General features: G+C 56.3%; 2 protein-coding genes across 5 annotated transcripts; both read left to right on the forward strand.

Annotated features, from left to right (window-relative positions):
* The first annotated feature begins 82 nt into the window (after positions 1-82).
* DPH1 (diphthamide biosynthesis 1) lies at positions 83-14,068 on the forward strand. 4 transcript variants are annotated; one of them, XM_008009810.3, is made up of 13 exons: positions 83-210; positions 3,778-3,930; positions 4,053-4,116; positions 6,926-7,047; positions 7,484-7,641; positions 7,790-7,911; positions 10,367-10,435; positions 10,833-10,989; positions 11,120-11,220; positions 11,724-11,802; positions 12,113-12,253; positions 12,426-12,533; positions 13,255-14,068. In XM_008009810.3, the coding sequence occupies exons 1-12, from the start codon at positions 150-152 to the stop codon at positions 12,513-12,515; spliced, it is 1,317 nt and encodes a 438-aa protein (XP_008008001.1). In that variant the 5' UTR covers positions 83-149; the 3' UTR covers positions 12,516-12,533; positions 13,255-14,068. The 4 variants fall into 4 exon arrangements, with proteins under 4 accessions (XP_008008001.1, XP_072860678.1, XP_072860679.1 ...); XM_073004577.1 differs by lacking the exon at positions 83-210 and adding an exon at positions 2,547-2,636; XM_073004578.1 differs by lacking the exons at positions 83-210; positions 3,778-3,930; positions 4,053-4,116 and adding an exon at positions 5,304-5,505.
* OVCA2 (OVCA2 serine hydrolase domain containing) lies at positions 12,443-14,068 on the forward strand. The gene is made up of 2 exons (XM_008009809.3): positions 12,443-12,889; positions 13,255-14,068. Exons 1-2 carry the CDS (start codon positions 12,706-12,708, stop codon positions 13,752-13,754), a joined length of 684 nt encoding a protein of 227 aa, XP_008008000.3. The 5' UTR covers positions 12,443-12,705; the 3' UTR covers positions 13,755-14,068.
* Positions 14,069-16,650: the final 2,582 nt, after the last annotated feature.

Genomic DNA, 16,650 nt, shown 5'->3' on the forward strand with positions numbered 1-16,650 from the left:
CCGTGTAGCCCCGCCCCTATCTCCTCCTTTATGGCCCCGCCCAGCGGGTATCCCCGCCCCCCGCTGACCGATCGGCGATCGATCGCAATGTCTGCGCTCTCCGCGTTCTTCCAGCGCTGTCTTTTTAGTACCACGTGCGCAGGCAAGTGATGGCGGCGCTGGTTGCGTTCGGGGCAGCGGAGCAGGGCGGCCGAAACGGCCCTGGCAGAGGTGGGTGCTGCAACTCTGCGCCCTCCAGACCTCGCATCTCAGGGCGGGGCCCCCAAGTTAGGGACAGGACCAACCCCCTTTAACGGCGGCAGCGTCTTTCTCCTCTAGAACCCGCTGTTAGTCGCCTTGGGCCGCTGTCACTAGCTGGGGGTCGCTGTCAACCGGAGCCCAGGGGTACCAGTCTTTTGCAGCTTTAGGGCGCGACCGAGAGCAGCCCTGAATCCTCAAATTGGAAACTACAGCCTTGCCTTGGCGGGCAGACGGACGCAGGAAGATTGACTGATAAAACGGACTCGACGGGGAGGGAAGCGGCCAGGCCCGTTGCAGCGGGCATTTTTTTTTTTTTTTTTTTTTTGAGACAGAGTCTCGCTGTGTCGCCCAGGCTGGAGTGCAGTGGCCGGATCTCAGCTCACTGCAAGCTCCGCCTCCCGGGTTCACGCCATTCTCCTGCCTCAGCCTCCCGAGTAGCTGGGACCACAGACGCCCGCCACCTCGCCCGGCTAGTTTTTTGTATTTTTTAGTAGAGACAGGGTTTCACCGTGTTAGCCAGGATGGTCTCGATCTCCTGACCTCGTGATCCGCCCGTCTCGGCCTCCCAAAGTGCTGAGATTACAGGCTTGAGCCACCGCGCCCGGCGCAGCGGGCATTTTACGAGTGCGCCCTCAGGGAATGCTTTCAGGGAAGAGGCACAAGGTTTCATTCGCCAGGCATTAACTGAGCGCCCACCGAATGCCAGGCCTGCGCTGGGTGCAGGTACTGGGATCAGAGATCTCAGTCTACTAGGGGAATGTTAATGTAAACATATCATAGCCTTGTGATATAGGAGGAGGTGCCTCCTGGCCCCTGGGACACATTGAAGGGCTGGTGTTAGCAGCTCCTACACCCCAACGACCACTAGGGACCTGTCAGAGGAGGATCTGTGATGGGCCTAGGAAGCCTAGGCTGATTGTCCAAGGCTTTTGAAACAACTGACCAAAAACCACAGCAGTGGTAACGTTCAAATCTGGTCTCAGGGTCCCAGCCTGCCAGACTAGATCTCCACTGGACCATCCCCACCGCCGCCCACAGAGTGGGTGAAGCCTCAAATCTGGGCGGATCCCTCCTATCATAGCGTGGGGCCCTAGCAGAAGTTTTGGCACACAGTACAGTCTCAATACATAGTCGTTGAATAAGTTAATTTCTTGCCTTTTCATATCCTCAGACTGTCTGGCTCCTAAAGAGATATCAGGGTTGAACTAAGCTTAATGTGGGGGCAGGGCATAGTGGCTTACACCTTTAGTCTGAGCACTTTGGGAGGCTGAGGAGGATTGTGTGAGCCCAGGAATTCCACACCAGTCTGGGCAAGATAGGGGGACCCTGTATGCACAAAAAAATTAAAAAATAGCTGTGCGTGACTGGGCGAGGTGGCTCACACCTGTAATCCAGCACTCTGGGAGGCAGAGGTGGGCGGATCACCTGATGTCAGGAGTTCAAGACCAGCCTGGCAAACATGTTGAAACCCTGTCTCTACTAAAAATACAAAAATTAGCTAGGCGTGGTGGCGCATGCCTGTAATCCCAGCTACTTGGGAGGCTGAGGCAGGAGAATTGCTTGAGCCTGGGAGGCTGAGGTTGCAGTGAGTTGAGATCACGCCACTGCACTCCAGCCTGGCAGACAGAGTGAGACTCTGCCTTTAAAAAAAAAAAAAATGCTGTGCATCTTGGCAGTGCCTGTGGTCCTAGCTACTGGGGGGGCTGAGGTGGGAGGATTATCGTTTGAGCCCAGGAGGTCAAGGCCGCAGTGGACCATGACTGCGCCCCTGCACTCCAGGCTGGGTGATGGAGTGAGACCCTGCCTTAAAAAATAATAAGCTGAATTGTGGGGAACAGGGTGAGACCAGAGTAACGGCTGCAGTCTTTCTAAGCGCTACGGTTTCCCCTTTACTCCAGGAGTTGTAATTATGTGTAAACCTGTCTTTGCTAGACTACTGGTCCCTAAGGGACAAGGTCACTTTTCTGTCCTTACTGGTACGTCCACCACCCTGACTCAAGTGTTCTTCCCATCTTTCCTGGCTTAAGAGTAAGGAGGAGCAATGGGACAGCTAAGTCAGTGTATGACGTTTATTTCCCTTTTAAATGGGGAGAGGTAAGCGTGAAAGAATTAACCAGTGTGGCCATAGTCAGTGGGATTCGGAGTAAGGAGGGCAGTCTTTTAAGTTAGTATTCATGTTTAATGGTTTGCTTATAGACCTCATATCTAGAAGCTCAAACCTTCAAGGTATCCTCAGGAGGAGGGAGAGGGGAGACATTCTCCCAGGCTGGCTGGGCTGGCTAGACTGACTTGGGTTTTCCGCAGGGCTGTTCTCTATCAAGGAGCGGTATGTGGACTCAGACTCATTCTTTGCTCCTTAGCCCCCTGGTGTCACCTCTACTCTCCTGAGGAAGACGGTGAGCCATATTCTATTCATGGGCTCAAGTCTTCCATTCCCAGTAATTTCACAACATGGAAATTATACCGGTTACCTTCTGGCTTAATGAATTGTCTCTACCTTCGGGATGAATTCAGTGAGAATGAAAGCTGGGCCAACCCCCTTGGTGTCTGCATCTGGCCCTTAAACTTGGTGGAGTTAACAGCTTAACTGGGTCTTTTTACTGAACTCAACTTGGGTCTCCCCGTCCTCACAAAGCAAAGCCAAACACTGACATTGAGATTTGCAGGGAGAGAACAAGCATTTACTGTAAGGCGCCAAGCAGGGAGACTGGGCAGCTAAGGCTTAAGACCTAAACTCCCTGATGGCTTGCAAGCAAAGGGTTTTTATTTTTTTAATTTTATTTATTTATTTAGAGACGGAGTCTCGCTCTGTTGCCCAGGCTGGAGTGCAGTGGCACAGTCTTGGCTCACTGCAAGCTCCGCCTCCCAGGTTCGCGCCATTCTCCTGCCTCAGCCTCCCGAGTAGCTGGGATTACAGGCGCCCGCCACCACGGCTGGCTAAGTTTTTGTATTTTTAGTAGAGATGGGGTTTCACCTTGCTAGCCAGGATGGTCTCGATCTCCCGACCTCGTGATCCGCACGCCTCAGTCTCCCAGCACTTTGAGATTCCAGGCGTGAGCCGCACCCGCCACAAAGGATTTTTAAAGGCTGGGCTGCAGGGGGGTCTTTAAAGTGAATTAAGGGCTGGGGAATTTCTGGAAATTTCTGACCTACTTTCTGGCTTCAGTCTGTCTTAGGTCTTACATGACAGCAGTTAGTTGGCATTTTTCATCTGGTGGGGGGTCCTGGTTTCTGAAAAACAACTTAGGGATACATGTCAAGATGTTATCTTTAGTTCCTGTGGGGAACCAGATATCTCATGACTCTGACTTGAGTGAGTGTTGTTTATTATCTTCTTGTTTAGCAAGTTACTGACTTCCCTAATTGCTGGTTATAGGGCTAGCTAAGATGCCTGGGACTTTTCTTGAGATGACTCAAAATTTTTTATTTCTATGCTTGAGTGGGGGCACCGACAGACCCTGAAAAGGGGTCTCTATTCCACCTCAGTCTAGCTGCGGCCAAAGACAGACACCAGCTCAGGCCTTATATCCATTCTAGTTCGGGCCCCTCGGGGCCGCGTGGCCAATCAGATCCCCCCTGAGATCCTGAAGAACCCCCAGCTGCAGGCAGCAATCCAGGTCCTGCCTTCCAACTACAACTTTGAGATCCCCAAGACCATCTGGAGGATCCAACAAGCCCAGGCCAAGAAGGGTGAGCCTGTGATCATTGAGCTGGGGTGGGGGTGGAGGGGCTGCCTGGCCCGGATGGGACAGCGTCCCCCCTGTAGCCCCTTCCTAGCCCTCCACCTCTCACGTCTTTGCTCTGTCTCGCAGTGGCCTTGCAAATGCCGGAAGGCCTCCTCCTCTTTGCCTGTACCATTGTGGACATCTTGGAAAGGTGAGGCTTGGGACCCTGGAGAGGAGGCTGAGCCAGGCTGCTCCCACCCCCTGTGCTCATTACCCGGGTGGTTAATGCCCTGGTGGCGGGCATTTTTTCCTTCTGGACCTCCGCCGTCCCCCTTTCCCTCCCACAACCACGAACACACTAAGGGAAAACGTGAAACAAATCTCCAGCTTGCTGAGGCCCTGCGTGTCCTTGCAAACCTCTCCTCCCTAAACATTTGGGACAGAGAAAGAAACCAATCCCAGTGTCTTCAAAGCTGCACCCAGAGCAGGTGGTAGGACCCAGGGAGGAACCTGAGAATTCTCCAAGCTGCCCCTGAAATGTGCTGAGTGGTCAGTGAGAGGTCTGTCGGTGGGGGCGGCGGGGGCACCTTTTCCTCAGGCACATTTGGGGAAGTAGAGCAAGGATGGGTTTGGAGCACGGAGTGTCCGGGAGAAGGTATTCAGTTTCTCTACATCCTACCCCGTCACTCTAAGTTTCTGCAATACAGTGAGCCATCCCTGGTGGGGAGGGTGAGAGCTTAGCCATCTGGAACCAGCACAGGAACAGGGGATGGGAACGAAGAAAGGGGAGGTCATCCCATGCTGGGAACCTCCCACTCCCCTGCTGCCCCATCCCCCTCCCTCCCCTGCTCCCCCTCCCCCTCCCCTGCTCTCCCTCCCCCTTCCCTCTTGCCCCCTCCCTATCTCCCCCCTCTGCCTCCCCTCCTGTTCCCTCCCCCTCCCCTGTTGCCCAGTCCCCCTCCCCTGTTGCCCAGTCCCCCTCCCCTGTTCCCCAGTCCCCCTCCCCTGTTCCCCCTTCCCCTCCCCTGCTCCCCCATCCCCCTCCCCTGCTGCCCCATCCCCCTCCCCTGCTCCCCCCTCCCCTGCTCCCCCCTGCCTCCCTTGTTGCCCCCTCCCCCTCCCTGTTGCCCCTCCCCTTCCCCTGTTGCCCCCTCCCCTTCCCCTGTTGCCCCTCCCCTGCCGCCCCATCCCCCTCCTCTGCTCCCCCTCCCCCTCCCCTGTTGCCCCCTCCCCTTCCCCTGCTGCCTCCTTCCCCCCCCCAATCCTGTTACCACAAACTCACTTCCCTGCTCCTACCCTCTTGCCCCTTGGGGATGCTCTCTGGGGCTCAGGCCAATTTGCATACATTTTAATCTATAAAAAATTAAGTGCTCTGGCTGACTCAGACGCCTGGGCTGCATTCTAAGGAGCTGAATAATCTGCTTCTGGGCACAGCCTGATTTGGGGAAGGGGGTGGAGCAGGGGGTGACTAGCAGGAGCTCAACTCTTCCACTGCCACAGCCCCAGGGGAAGGATGGGGGGACCCCAGTCACTGAGCCAGGCTCCACACCCCAAGGGTGAGTCTCTTCCAAGGAAGAGGGTGCTCTCCTCCATTCCTAGGGTGAGTTTAGGGGTACAGGGTCTTCCTCACCCACATCTTCCCCACCCACGTCTTCCCCACCCACCCCCTCCCCCAGTGATTCTGGCCTGGCAGCAGATCCCACCGCAGTGTTCTGGCCAGAGCCTCCTCTTCCTGAGGCAGGAGGCGTGTAGGTGGCGCCATGTGCTGTGGGGGACCTGTGCCTGGGTCCCCCGTCCTGGGCACCAAGTGCCCTGCCTGTGGTGGGGAGGGAGTGGGGGTCCTGTGGTGGGGAGGAAGTGGGGGTCCAGGCGAGAGGGTCCTGCCTGTGGTGGGGAGGGAGTGGGGTCCTGTGGTGGGGAGGAAGTGGGGGCCCTGCCTGTGGTGGGGAGGAAGTGGGGGTCCAGGCGAGAGGGTCCTGCCTGTGGTGGGGAGGGAGTGGGGTCCTGCCTGTAGTGGGGAGGAAGTGGGGGTCCTGCCTGTGGTGGGGAGGGAGTGGGGTCCTGTGGTGGGGAGGGAGTGGGGGTCCTGCCTGTGGTGGGGAGGAAGTGGGGGTCCTGCCTGTGGTGGGGAGGGAGTGGGGTCCCGTGGTGGGGAGGAAGTGGGGCCCTGCCTGTGGTGGGGAGGGAGTGGGGTCCCGTGGTGGGGAGGAAGTGGGGTCCTGTGGTGGGGAGGGAGTGGGGTCCTGTGGTGGGGAGGGAGTGGGGTCCTGTGGTGGGGAGGAAGTGGGGTCCTGCCTGTGGTGGGGAGGGAGTGGGGTCCTGTGGTGGGGAGGAAGTGGGGGCCCTGCCTGTGGTGGGGAGGGAGTGGGGTCCTGTGGTGGGGAGGAAGTGGGGTCCCGTGGTGGGGAGGGAGTGGGGTCCCATGGTGGGGAGGGAGTGGGGTCCTGTGGTGGGGAGGAAGTGGGGGCCCTGCCTGTGGTGGGGAGGGAGTGGGGTCCTGTGGTGGAGAGGAAGTGGGGGCCCTGCCTGTGGTGGGGAGGAAGTGGGGTCCTGTGGTGGGGAGGAAGTGGGGTCCCGTGGTGGGGAGGGAGTGGGGGTCCAGGCGAGATGGGGGCTGTGTGTATCCATACAGCCACACCTATGCCCACCGAAGCCTCAGCGTGGGAGTGAGGACCTTTGTGTGTGTGTGCGTGCTCACTGCTCTGGGTGGGTGAGTCAGGGCAGGGGGCATCTGTGTTTTGACCCCATGTGTGCCAGACTGAGGGTTGGGGTCCCTCTTGCAGCCTGAGCCTGGGCAGAAGAATGAGGGTCCTCGTGCAGCAACAGTTCCAGGAGCGGTTGCCAGGCTGGGGGAGGTGGCAGCTGTGCCCCTCCTACTCTTTGTTGGCAGAAGTGGCAGCTGCCAACCCAAGGAACTGGAGAAGTAGGGAGAGGAGCTGGGCCCTGAGACACCCTCCCAGCATTGGGTCTCTGCCACCCCACTCCCTGTGTCCCTGTCCCACTGTCCCCCCCACCGACAGGTTCACGGAGGCTGAAGTGATGGTGATGGGTGACGTGACCTATGGGGCTTGCTGTGTGGATGACTTCACGGCGAGGGCCCTGGGAGCTGACTTCTTGGTGCACTACGGCCACAGTTGCCTGGGTATGGCGGGGCCAGGACACCTGGACGATGGCGGGGCTGGCAGGGAGGCAGGCTGCACACTCATCTTCCCCACGGCAGTGGCTTCTTGTCCTGCTTGGAGACACGAGGTCCCTCCTGGTTTCTGGGGTGGCCTCTGCCTGCCTGCTCTGCAGGTGCATCTTTCCTTTGGATTTGGTTGCCTTGGCAACTGTGCTCTGTCCCAGATGCGGGTGTTTGAAAGGCTGCTGGTCGTAGAGCAGGCCAGGCCCTGGCCGGGTGACAGAGAAGTCCGATTGAGAAGGAGCTTCTAGGGGACCTGTGACCCCCTCTTCTCCTACCCTGCCCTTTTACCCCCAGGCTGAAGCCACTGGGCCTGGTTGCTCAGAGACCTGAGCCTGGGCCGGGCCCTCTGCTGCTCCTGCCTCCCAAACAGCTCCTGAACCCCTCCCTCCCGCAGTTCCCATGGACACCTCGGCCCAAGACTTCCGGGTGCTGTACGTGTTTGTGGACATCCGGATAGACACTACCCACCTCCTGGACTCTCTCCGCCTCACCTTTCCCCCAGCCACTGCCCTTGCCCTGGTCAGCACCATTCAGTTTGTGTCGACCTTGCAGGTGAGTGGAACGAGGATCCTCGGCCTCCCACAGGGTGGACAGCAGCCACTCTCTGGCTGTTGCTGGATCCCCAGGTGCTCCAGGCTGTTTCTCAGCCCTGGCTCTCCTGCCCCAGCCACTGGCTTCCCTTCCCTCGTCATTCCTACAGGCAGCCGCCCAGGAGCTGAAAGCTGAGTACCGTGTGAGTGTCCCACAGTGCAAGCCCCTGTCCCCTGGAGAGATTCTGGGCTGCACATCCCCCCGACTGCCCGAAGAGGTGGAGGCCGTTGTGTAAGTTAAAAATGGGAGCCAAGTCAGTCCTAGAGACCTGACTGTATCCTGGGAGGGAGCCTGAGGTTCATCATCCAGGAAAGAAACCAAATCTAATGTTCCTTACTGCCCAAGGTCACACTGCAAGGTGGGGACCAAACAGGGACCAGACTTCAGGTTTACTGTCGCTTTCTCCATGACCCAGTCCACCACCCAGAAGGCTGTGCAGGGTGGGGGCAAGAGTCAGAGGGCCTGACGCGGGGGATGAGGGTGGGCTGGAAATGGTGGGAATATAATTGGGGAAGATGGATGGGCACGCCCAGGCTGCAGCCCTGTTAATTTGCCATCCGGACAGCTAACAAGCAGAAGCAGTGTGTCTCCCGCCGCCTCATTATTTTAGGTAATGGAAATGCTTAATGTTGTGTGAATGCAGCCAGCCTGAGAGCCGACAGCTCCCCTGACTGGGACCAGGGAAGGGAGCCCCATTCCTTACTAATGTCTGGGAGGGAGGGGCACTCCCTGACTCAGTCCCACCTCTGGGACTTCAGAGGCTGTTCCCACAGGCCTGACACCCCTGCCCCTAGACAGGTCCACATCAGGGCCTTCCCCAGCCCAGACCTGGCAGCCCTGCTCCCTGAGCCGCATTCCCCCTGTGCCCGCGCCACTCGGTTTCTACCCTTGGGGGCTTCAAAGTGTATGTTGGAGGGAGGGACACCCCGAGTGTTAGCCATTCATCAGAATGAAGTGTGGTCGCCAAGAGGGAGAGAAGGAGCCGCTACAGGCAGGTTAGCTCTCACACTCTGGAGTCTGCAGGGCTGGGAAGCTACTGTCAGGGACAGCACGTCTGCGGGCACACTTGGTGCAGCCTGGGGTTGAGCTTCAGATACGCTGCTTCCCAGCTGTTTAATATTAGGCAAGTTTCTTAACATCCCTGAGCCTCAGTTGTATCTTCTGTAAAATAGGTATACTATACTAGTATCTCGGAGGATGAGTAGATAGGACTGCGTGAACGAATTCACTTCAGGTACTTAGTCTGTGCCCGGTACATAGAAGGCACAAGTCCAATACACAGGAGCTGTTGGCCGGGCGCGGTGGCTCACGCCTGTAACCCCAACACTTTGGGAGGCCAAGGCAGGAGACTTGCATATGTCCAGGAGTCTGAGGCCAGCCTGGGCAACATAATGAAACCCTGTTCTCTCCAAAAAAAAAAAAAGAGAAAGGAAAAAGAAAGAAGAAAAATTGGCTGGGTATGGTGTCCACGCCTGTAGTCCCAGCTCCTCAGGAGGCTTAGGGGAGAGGATCGCTTGAGCCTGAGATGTCGAGGCTGCAGTGAGCCGTGATTGAATCACTCAGCCTGGGTGACAGAGTAAGACCCTATCTGAAAAAAACAACAACAACAAAAAAATGAAAATGAGGTAGCTATTGTTATAACTCAGTAACTGAACCCAAGAGCTAGTTTGGGCAGAAAGTAGCCGTTGTATGCCCTGCGACCTCATGTACAGCATCGATCAGAGGTCCCCAGTCCTGGTCCCATGGCCTGTTAGGAACCCTGCCGCACAGTGGAAGGTGAGGGGTGGGCCAGCCAGCTTGACCGGCTGAGCTCCACTCCTGTCAGATCCACTGCGGCATGAGATTCTCGTAGCTCAAACCCTGTCGTGACCTGTGTATGTGAGGGATCTAGGCTGCATGATCCTTCTGAGATTCTAATGCCTGATGATCTGAGGTGGGACAGTTTCATCCTGAAACCATCCGCCACTCCCACCCGTGTCTGTGAAAAACTGTCTTCCACAGTGCCAGAAATGTTGGTTATTTGAACACCACTGTCCACATCTGTATTGAGCTTGTAAAGGAGAATCTGTTCCCCAACTTCCAAATGAGGATCTGTAGAACCCCAGGTGGCCTCACCATGGCCGGGCTGCTCCTTCACTCTTCCCCAGAAGCTTGGGGTGGGACAGTTCTTAGATTCTGCTTTATGTAAATAGAGTCATCCAGTTCAAACTCTTATCTCACATATGAGAAAACCAAGGCTCCAAGAGGTGAAATGATTGCTTGTCCCAGTTCACACAGAGTCACAGCACAGCCAGCCGGGAATTCAGTCCTCTGGACTTTTTTTTGAGACAGAGTCTCGCTCTGTCGCCCAGGTTGGAGTGCAGTGGTACGATCTCGGCTCACTGCAGCCTCCGCCTCCCGGGTTCAAGTGATTCTTCTGCCTCAGCCTCCCCAGTAGCTGGGACTACAGATGCGTGCCACCGTGCCCAGCTAAGTTTTTTGTATTTTTAGTAGAGACGGGGTTTCATCTTGCTAGCCAGGATGGTCTCAATCTCCTGACCTTGTGATCCGCCCGCCTCGGCCTCCCAAAGTGCTGGGATTACAGGCGTGAGCCACCATGTCCGGCCAGCCCTGTGGACTTCTAAGCCAGCGAGTGCCTCTTCTGCTGCCCCAAACCACACTTACAGCCTCCTTTCCACCCCTGCAGGTATCTTGGAGATGGCCGCTTCCATCTGGAGTCTGTCATGATTGCCAACCCCAATGTCCCCGCTTACCGGTATGGGCTGGGCCGGGCTGGGCTGGGCTGACCAGCTGGTGTGGGGTGAGACTCCCGCCACCGAGGCCCTCAGTGGGCTGCATCCCCATTTCCTGGCCACTGAGCCACCAGCCCTAAGGGTCTGCGGCACTTGGGCCCTGGATCTGGGCATTAGCTCCAGGGCTGCTGTTGCATACCGGTCTCCTGGGGTTTCCACTGAAATCCTAAAGCCGCCATCTCTTGTGTCTGCTCAGCTGTGGGACAGGTCTTCCTAACGACAATCCCCGCTCTTGCCTCTGTTCCTAATTACCTGCGTGGGGCCTAAAGGTTCAGGAGCCCACGGGGCTGAGTCAGGAGCTGTGTGCACGGTCGTAGTCCCCACAGTGCTGCACTGTGACCCTGACTGCTGCTTTTCCAGGTATGACCCGTACAGCAAAGTCCTGTCCAGAGAGCACTATGACCACCAGCGCATGAGGACTGCTCGCCAGGAAGCCATAGCCACCGCCCGCTCCGCTAAGTCCTGGGGCCTTATTCTGGGCACTCTGGGCCGCCAGGGCAGTCCTAAGATCCTGGAGGTCAGTGGGCTCAGGACAGCCTCTGGAGGAGGGTAGTGGCTGGGAACACAGCTGGGAAAACCTGTAGGCCACAGGTTCAGCTTTGGCTGCTTTACCAGGTGACCCCCACCCTGTCTCCCTCTCCTAACAGCACCTGGAATCTCGACTCCGAGCCTTGGGCCTTTCCTTCGTGAGGCTGCTGCTCTCTGAGATCTTCCCCAGCAAGCTTAGCCTACTTCCCGAGGTGGATGTGTGAGTTTCCCCACCTTACCTGCTTGGCTATGACCGGCTAAAGAAACTTAGAAGCTGGGTCTTGCCCATCTCATCTTGAAGGCTGGAGCCAACAGGAATTGCTTCCATGGCCATGGAATTTTAATGTTTACAGAGACCTCCCTGGGAGGGCTAACTGGGTCATCCCTGCTTTGGGACTCTGGGGCTCAGAGGCAATGGCACCATCACATTTGTCCTTGTGAGATGCGTCTGAGTGGTGGCTGACACCTGCCCTGTACCAGGTACTAAATTTGGTTCTGGGGATACTATCACCAGTGAGCTGCCCTGGAAAGCTCATTGTCGGCAGAGGAAACCGGAGAAAACACGCAACAACACAGTATTCCAAACAGCAGTGGGTCACTGTCTTTACTTTAGGATTCATAAAGCCTGTTAATGAATGGGTGTGCTGGGGCACTGTCATGGTCTTCAGCATGCTGCGGGCAGAGGAGGCCCTTCCTCGGGTCTGACCTGGCTTCCCTTTCCAGGTGGGTGCAGGTGGCGTGTCCACGCCTCTCCATTGACTGGGGCACAGCCTTCCCCACGCCTCTGCTGACACCCTATGAGGTAACCCCAAGCTCTGGGAGAGAGCGGGCTTTAGACGCGGTTCTCGAAGGCCAGGTCTGCAGTGGAGTGGTGTGGGTGGGCAGCATTTCGCTATGTTCATAGATTCCGGAGTCTGACTGTCTCGATTTCTCCAACGGAGTCACCTCCTAGCTGTGTAGCCTTAGGCAAGGCCCTGAACCTCTCTGAACCACACATTTCCCTTCTGTGGTGGGGGACAGTGTGCCCTTCACAGGCCGACGTGAGGACTGCAGTCAGTCATCCAGGAGCAGAAAAACACTGGCGAATGTTATTGTCCGCTCCCCTCCCCTAGGCGGCCGTGGCTCTGAGGGACATTTCCTGGCAGCAGCCCTACCCGATGGACTTCTACGCTGGCAGCTCCTTGGGGCCCTGGACGGTGAACCACGGCCTGGACCGGCGTCCCCAGACCCCGGGCCGACCCGCGCGGGGGAAGGTAGGCGGGGCTTCCCGGAAGGAGGAGAGACCGCGCCTGGGCACTGGCCGCCTCCCTGGCGACACGAGCCGAGGCCGCCGCCCTGCGACCGCGACGGGAAATGCACAGGAGCGGAGCGGAGGGAAATGCAGGGTCGCAGAAACGAGACCCTGACCAAAGTCTGCAACCTCAGGTGCAGGAGGGGTCCACGCATCCCCCTTCAGCCGTGGCTTGCGAGGACTGCAGCTGCAGAGACAAGAAGGTGGCGCCGTTTGCTCCTTGACAAGCTCCGGGGCCTCAGGTATCCGCCCTTGCTCTGGCTGCGCCCCGCCCTTTGCCGTTGTCATGGGAACGCCTTGGCGCTCCGAGGCCCGCCTTCGGGGTGTTGCGGACGATTGGCTCCGCCCTTTGCATTCTACTTCCGGTCGGGGAAAGACCGCTTCCGGTGCTTCCGTCGCTCCTTGCCGGTCATAATGGCCGCGCAGCGACCCCTGCGGGTCCTGTGCCTGGCGGGCTTCCGGCAGAGCGAGCGGGGCTTCCGCGAGAAGACCGGGGCGCTGAGGAAGGCGCTGCGGGCCCGCGCCGAGCTCGTGTGCCTCAGCGGCCCGCACCCGGTCCCCGACGCCCCGGGCCCCGAGGGCGCCGGATCAGACTTCGGTGAGACAAGCCCTGCTCCGGAAATACACTCAGTTTTCTCCCTCTTGTTTCGTCCCCTCGACACCCCTCAGCATCCCCCACCCTGCGTCCACCCTCATTCCTCCCACCCGGTCCACACCCTTCGTTTCTCGCGGCCCATACCCTCTTGCTCAAACTGCAGCCTGTCCTCCCAGGCTTCCGCCTTCGTCGTCTTCCTCCGCTGTCTCCTGTTCAGGCCAATCCATTCCCCGCCCCTCATTTCCCCCAGATTTTCGCCTCGATTCCCTCTTTTCCTGTCATCTGGAAATCTCCCGCCCTTTCTCATTTCTTTGCCTCCTGGAGCCTCCCATGCGCTAATCCCATCCTCTTTCCCCATACCGCTGTAGGGTCCTGCCCTCCAGAGGAGCAGCCTCGAGGCTGGTGGTTTTCAGAGCAGGAGGCGGACGTGTTCTCCGCATTGGAAGAGCCCGCCGTATGCAGGGGCCTGGAGGAATCCCTGGGGATGGTGGCGCAGGCACTCAGCAGGCTGGGGCCTTTTGACGGCCTTCTTGGTTTCAGCCAAGGGGCTGCGCTAGCAGCCTTTATATGTGCCCTGGGCCAGGCAGGCGATCCCCGCTTCCCCTTGCCACGGTTTATCATCTTGGTATCTGGTTTCTGTCCCCGGGGCCTTGGGTTCAAGGAATCCATCCTGCAAAGGCCCTTGTCATTGCCTTCACTCCATGTTTTCGGGGACACTGACAAAGTCATCCCCTCTCAGGAGAGTATGCAATTGGCCAGCCGATTCCCCGGAGCCATTACCCTCGCCCACTCTGGTGGCCACTTCATTCCAGCAGCTGCAGCCCAGCGTCAGGCCTACCTCAAGTTCTTGGACCAGTTTGCAAAGTGAAAGATCAAGAAATGTCTCTGCTCCTACATCCAGCCCCTCTTGGGGTAGCCTCCGTCATCTGTGCCCTCCCAGGGCCCTCCACTGCTGTGAGTGCGCCTCACCAGGACCAGTTAAGAGACAACTATCAATTCTTGAGACTCAAATTATATGGGACCTGCTTTGTATTGAAGAAAAGGGGAGCACAAGGCCTTAATGGACATTGACTTGTGAAACTCAAACATGAAAATGATTGGAGAGCCCTGGATTAGAAGGGTGACATGGGGAAGACAGGCTGGCACCATGGCGACTGCCACATAATAAAGTGGTGATTTGGATTTTGAGCATCTTTTTCCTGGTACACACACAAAAAATTTTATAATGGAAGTCGGTTTCTTAGCCATCTACATGGTCTTCTGGGCAGCGCCAAGCAGGGAGATGTTTTCAGTTGTGAGTCCCAGGACAAGCTTCTGCATGGGGGCACATACTCACACGTTATCGGTGGAAGTTTGAAGGCCCAAACTGAAGGGAAGGAGGCTCGGTGGCACAATCAGGGAGGAATATACATCTGAGAAGTTTTGGGAAGACATCACCTGGCAAGGCTGCCCGAACCACAGTAATTTAGTCTTCTCTATCCAGATCCCTGAGAGTTGTGTGCTGGTCTTCTCTCAAAACCTGGCTGTGTTCCCTGCTTCTCCCTAAGTGCTCTAACCTCGCTGAACGGTGAGCTTGAAGGGTGGGTTGATGCCAGACCTTGGGTGGAGGCCAGAGACAGTACAGAACAAACAGCCTCTTCCTAAATTGATCCCATCTTCAGGGTTTCTGAGATTGATGCCATTCTTTAGTGACTACAGCCAAGGCCTAAGCAATCCAGCTGGTTTTCTCTTTGGGGAGTGTAGTTAGTTGTTCTTGGATACTTTGAGGATTGTTTAGTTTCTCTTTCTTTTTTTTTTTTTTTTTGAGACAGGCTCACTCTGTCATCCAGGCTGGGGAGCAGTAGCCAAGATCCTGGCTCACTGCAGTCTCGACCTCCTGGGTTCATGCAATTCTGCCTCAGCCTCCTTAGTAGCTGGCATTACAGGCATGCGCCACCATGCCTGGCTAATTTCTATATTTTTTTGTAGAGAGAGGGTTTTGCCATGTTGCCCAGGCTGGTCTCAAACTCTTTAGCTCAAACAATCCACCTGCCTCAGCCTCCCAAAGTGCTAGAATTATAGGCCTGAGCCACTACACCTAGCTAGGAGTGCCCACTCTTTCTTCTCTTTACTTTTAAAGACAAGGTCTGGGCCAGGTGTGGTGGCTCATGCCTGTAATCCCAGCACTTTGGGAGGCAGATCACGAGGTCAGGAGATCGAGACCATCCTGGCTAACGTGGTGAAACCCCGTCTCTACTAAAAATACAAAAAATTAGCTGGGCGTGGTGATGGGTACCTGTAGTCCCAGCTACTTCGGGAGGCTGAGGCAGGAGAATCGCTGGAACCCAGGAGGCAGAGCTTGCAGTGAGCTGACATTGTGCCATTGCACTCCAGCCTGGGTGACAGAGAGAGACTCTGTCTCAAAATAAATAAATAAAAGACAAGGTCTGACTCTATCACCCAGGCTGGAGTGCAGTGGCACAGTCTTGATGGCCTCCGCCTCCTGGGCTCAAGCCATCCATCCTCCCACCTCAGCCTCCCAAGTAGCTGGGGCTGCAGGTGCACATCACCATGCCCGGCTAATTTTTGTATTTTTTGTAGAGAAGGGTTTCACCATCTTGTGCGTGATGGTCTCCAACTTGTGAGCTCAAGCAATCCACCTGTCCCGGCCTCCCAAAGTGCTGGAATTAGAGGCGTGAGCCACCTCACCTGGCCAATTGCCCACTCTTAACAATTTACCTCCCATGTCCAGTGCCACCTGACAGCCCCCCCCCCTCCCCACACACACACTGTGTTTTCTGACTTCTGCCTCTGCAAGACAAGAAGCCTGTTCTTTTTCTGGAAGATCACACCAACTCCTGTTTAGCCCTCAGGCATAGTTGCCAGGGAGCTAAGCAACTGAGCGGCAGTTGTGGTCAGGGACACAGTACAAATACTCCAGCCCATTTTTCTGACAACCAGACCGATATCCCTTAGGTTACCGAAAGTTCCAGGTTCCTCACTACAGAGAGTAGCTGTCCAAAATTAAAAACAAAACAAAAAAACAGAAACAGGAATTATCCACCCAGAGACCCAGTTACTGGGTGTGGAAAGTGTGTGTGGGGAGGGGTGGGAGGTGGTTCTCCCTTGCTTCAGTTGGCTTCTGCCTTGCTGTTTTAAGGAATCTTCTCCTTCAGCAAAATGAGGAGACTTTGGAATTGATTACACAGATTGTGGTATCTGACCCATTGAATTTTAGAAAAACTTCTGATTTAAGGTTTCAGAAATTGCACAGAAAAATTCAGATTTCTGGCTTCTCTGGAAATGATAGATTTGCAGTTCAGGGCTCCCATATCCTCATGACAATCATAGGCTGCCCCCTTGAGCACAGTCCCAAGAGGTGAAAATGACTTGCATACCCCAGCTGCTTGGGATTATTGAGGATGAAAGTAGAGAGAGGGAGAGAAATATTGGGGAGTGAATTTTAAGCCAAGGCTTAACATTAGAAGTGGGGTGGGTACAGCCCAGCAGCAGCAGGTGGAGCAGAAGGGCTCCTGGTCAGGGTGAGGATTCCTCCTGAGAACCATAGTGTCCAAGCTAGAGGGAAACGTGGGGTCCACTAGTTCTCAACAAGTGGAACAGGTCACTTCCCATCATGCCGTCCAGGAGCAAGAGAGACTCTTAGGGGGTTGTGCCCTCTCCCCACCCTCAATGCACAGAGTCTGTGTACCATTTACATCCAGATCATTTGTTAAAACCTGAAATCTGGCCCTGCGCGGTGGTTCATGTCTGTAATGCCAGCACTC

Source organism: Chlorocebus sabaeus, chromosome 16 (assembly GCF_047675955.1).
Source record: "Chlorocebus sabaeus isolate Y175 chromosome 16, mChlSab1.0.hap1, whole genome shotgun sequence".
In the NCBI taxonomy this organism is placed as follows: domain Eukaryota; kingdom Metazoa; phylum Chordata; class Mammalia; order Primates; family Cercopithecidae; genus Chlorocebus; species Chlorocebus sabaeus.

Coding starts and splice junctions, on each gene's coding strand:
- DPH1 (XM_008009810.3), top strand. CDS start 150: ATGGCGGCGCTGGTTGCGTTCGGGGCAGCGGAGCAGGGCGGCCGAAAC. Junction 7,912..10,366: donor GAAGAGGTGGAGGCCGTTGT/GTAAGTTAAAAA, acceptor CCACCCCTGCAG/GTATCTTGGAGATGGCCGCT. Junction 12,254..12,425: donor GCCGACCCGCGCGGGGGAAG/GTAGGCGGGGCT, acceptor CTGCAACCTCAG/GTGCAGGAGGGGTCCACGCA.
- OVCA2 (XM_008009809.3), top strand. CDS start 12,706: ATGGCCGCGCAGCGACCCCTGCGGGTCCTGTGCCTGGCGGGCTTCCGG. Junction 12,890..13,254: donor GGGCGCCGGATCAGACTTCG/GTGAGACAAGCC, acceptor ATACCGCTGTAG/GGTCCTGCCCTCCAGAGGAG.